At 48.7% G+C, this 3,249-nt stretch overlaps 1 protein-coding gene across 1 annotated transcript; it reads left to right on the top strand.

The window, feature by feature from the left end:
• The first annotated feature begins 1,179 nt into the window (after window positions 1-1,179).
• Window positions 1,180-2,163, top strand: LOC143385701 (vomeronasal type-1 receptor 90-like). Its single transcript, XM_076841266.1, has one exon. It carries the CDS (start codon window positions 1,180-1,182, stop codon window positions 2,161-2,163), a length of 984 nt encoding a protein of 327 aa, XP_076697381.1.
• The last annotated feature ends 1,086 nt before the right edge of the window (window positions 2,164-3,249 follow it).

Genomic DNA, 3,249 nt, shown 5'->3' with positions numbered 1-3,249 from the left:
TCTTACCCGCTTGTTTGTCGGATGACCAAAATGTGGGGCTAGGTGGCGAGTCTTAGGGTCAATGTGACATACATCACAGCTCTACAGCAGAATTAAAACTGAAATAAAGAAACTTCATTCATTTTAGAGGGAGGTATTCCATGAGGGGTGTCGCCATCCAATTGTCTAGTCCAAGTTTTCCTCTCTCTCTTCTGGGGAAAAATATCAGTGCTTACTTATAGAAGACAGGAAAGCTTGCTCACTATGTGAACTCCTTTCTCAGGGTGAGGTGGGATGATTCCTGTCTCTTTAATGAAATCCCCCAAAGTACTTAAATTTTACTGGTGTGGTGGTGCCGGCCTGTAATCCCAGGGGTTTGGGGAGCTGAGCTGATGCAGGAGGGTGGCAGGTTCAAGACCAGCTTCATCAACTTAGTGAGATCCTATGCAACTTAGAGACACCCTGTGTCAAAATAAAAATAAAAAGGGTTGGGGGTGTGGTTCATGTTGGGTTCCATGTCTGGTTAAAACAAAACAAAACAAAACAAAACAAAACAAAAAACCCCACACACTAAATTTTTTCCATGTGCCAAAGAATGGACAGAAAATAAATTTTGGAAGAAGATCCTGCTAATCACTGATGGTTCTGCTCACTGAGATGTGATTTTTTCTGGCACAATCAAATATATGTTAAAATATTATAAGTGGTTAAGCAAACCTGGGTTCAATATCCAGTACCAAAAAATTACATATTAATCAACAAATGCAAGAAGTCAGATTTCAGAGCCAACCTCTTGATATCTGGTCTGTAAGCTGGTGACCAACAACCCAGAATAGAGGACACTGGAGGGACAGAGCTGTATACGAGGCTGTCCCCTGAAGAGTTCTCTGTGGATGTCCCTGTAATCTGTCGCACTGGAGTCCCCTTCAAATGCCACATACCCAGCTTTGGGTCAGCTCGCTGCACGTGCCCAGGCAGATCCATGGTGGCCCTGGCCATGAAAGCCCAGAGACCCAGGGGACATGCTGTGCCTGAGCGCTGAGAGGTCTGGGGAGGGGGTGCCAAGGGACCCCCATGTTGTGAAGCGGGCAGTCTTGGGGGTCGGGATGTTGAAGCTGGTGATGATGGTGAGGAGGAGTTGATTGACCTTCCTTTTATTCTAAGGCATTGACCATCTGCTTCTTCTCCCCAGGAAAAAAGATGACCCAGAGCAGCACACTTGACATTTTTCTTGCTGTAAGAAATGCCTTTTGTTTCCAAATTGTCATCGGGATCACAGCCAACGTCTTCCTGCTCCTCTTCCACGTCCTCACGTTCCTTCTCCAGCGCAGGACCAGGCCCACGGACGTGGCCATCGCTCACCTGGCCCTGATTCACCTGCTGATGCTCATAATCAGGGCGCACCTGGACCTAGGCATTTTGGGGGTCCACGACTTTTGGAACGACTTCACATGTAAAGCCGTCATCTACCTGTACAGGCTGATGAGGAGCCTGTCGGTCAGCACCACCTGCCTGCTGAGTGTCCTGCAGGCCACCACCCTCAGCCCCAGAAGCTCCTATCTGGCCAAGTCCAAGCACACGTCCCCACAGTGCAGTGCGTGGACCTTGGTCACTCTCTGGGTGTTCAACGTGTTCTTCAATGTCCGCGTCTTGGTCTCCATGGGAGGCCCCTCCAATGACACAGCAGCTTTCCGGTTTGTCTCTGAGTCCTGCATTGTCGCCCCCACGGGTCACCACTTCAGGACCTTCTTCTCTCTGATGGGAATACTCCGGGACATCTTCCTTATGGGGCTCATGGCCCTCTCCAGTGGGTACATGGTGGCCCTCCTGTGCAGGCATAAGAGGCAGTGCCAGCACCTCCACAGCACCAGCCTGTCCCCAAGAGCCTCCCCGGAACTGAGGGCCACCAGGACCATCCTGCTGCTCATGGGACTCTTTGTGCTCATGTACTTTGTGGACTGTGTGTTCTCCTCCTCTTCGGGACAGATGCACAGGGAGGATCCCACTCGCCTGTGGGTCCAGATGCTGGGGGGCAATGGCTACGCCACCCTCAGTGCCTTGATACTCATCTGTGCTGATCCACAGACAGTCCGGTTCTTCCAGTGCACATTAGAAAAGGAGAGGAAGTCTTTATGCCGGGCTGGGCGACCCGTCATTTTGTCATCCCACATCATTTATTTCTAAATGTCCACAAACGTTTTTATGTTGAAAATAAAAAAAAAATCCAGAATGACGCTGATGGAGGTGTCACCTGAACATTTGCTCTTTGTGAAGATGCTAAATCAACCGGGGGGACAATTGTCATCCCAGCAACATGGGAGGCTGAGGTGGGAGGATCACAAGTTCAAGGCCAGCCTCAGCACCTAATCCAGACGGTAAGCAACGTAACAAGACCCTGCCTGAAAATAAAATATGGAAACAGCTGGGTTGTGACTCAGTCTTTAAGTGCCTCTGGGTTAAATTCCTAGTACCAAAAAGAAATGCTGGATCTCAAATGGGCTGTTTTGTTACTGTGCCTGCCCAAGGCAGATACCTTGCACTGTCCAAGTAACACTGCAGATTCTGTCATCAAACTCATACCTGTATTCTCCATGTATTTTTTTCAAGTGCATTTTGCATTTTAAGTTTGGTCAATATTCTTTTATTTTCATCTGAATGATAAACCCATCGTGAGGGTAGAAAAGGGAACAGTAGCCAATCAGGAGTCAGGGGGCAAGAGACAGCTCAGTTTTCTTGGAAACAGACAGACTAATCCATACCCGGGTTCCTCTTCTGTTTGCTCTGTGGCCTTGAACTAGTGGCCTCTTTCGGCCTCAGTTTTAGAGATAGCATCTCTTTGGGGGCAATGATGTGGATGACAACTAACAGTAGTGTTCACTTTGTCGGCATGTACCCCGACATTGGAAGGGTGCAGAGGAGATTAGCCTGGCCCTGCACAAGGATTCAAATTTATAAAGCATGCCACAATAAAAAAAATCACAGTAACAGGTACTATCTGTGAGCATGCACATCTTATGTATATATTCGCCATTAATGACCATAGTCATGTTGAGAGGACAGGGTCTCACTGAGTTGCTTCGGGCTTTGTTAAAAGGCTGGGGCTGGCTTTGAACTCATGATCCTCCTGCCTCAGCCTCCCATACCGCTGGGATTACAGGTGTTGGCCACCACGCCCGCCAATGACCTTTAGTTTAAGTGGCACACAGGAGTCACAGCAAAGGCTGCAGAGAACCCGGAGCTAAAATACCAACCCCAGTCCTGCACCCTTCT

The sequence above is a fragment of the Callospermophilus lateralis genome, chromosome 20 (genome assembly GCF_048772815.1).
Source record: "Callospermophilus lateralis isolate mCalLat2 chromosome 20, mCalLat2.hap1, whole genome shotgun sequence".
NCBI classification, from domain to species: domain Eukaryota; kingdom Metazoa; phylum Chordata; class Mammalia; order Rodentia; family Sciuridae; genus Callospermophilus; species Callospermophilus lateralis.
This window is presented reverse-complemented; position numbering and strand designations above follow the sequence as displayed.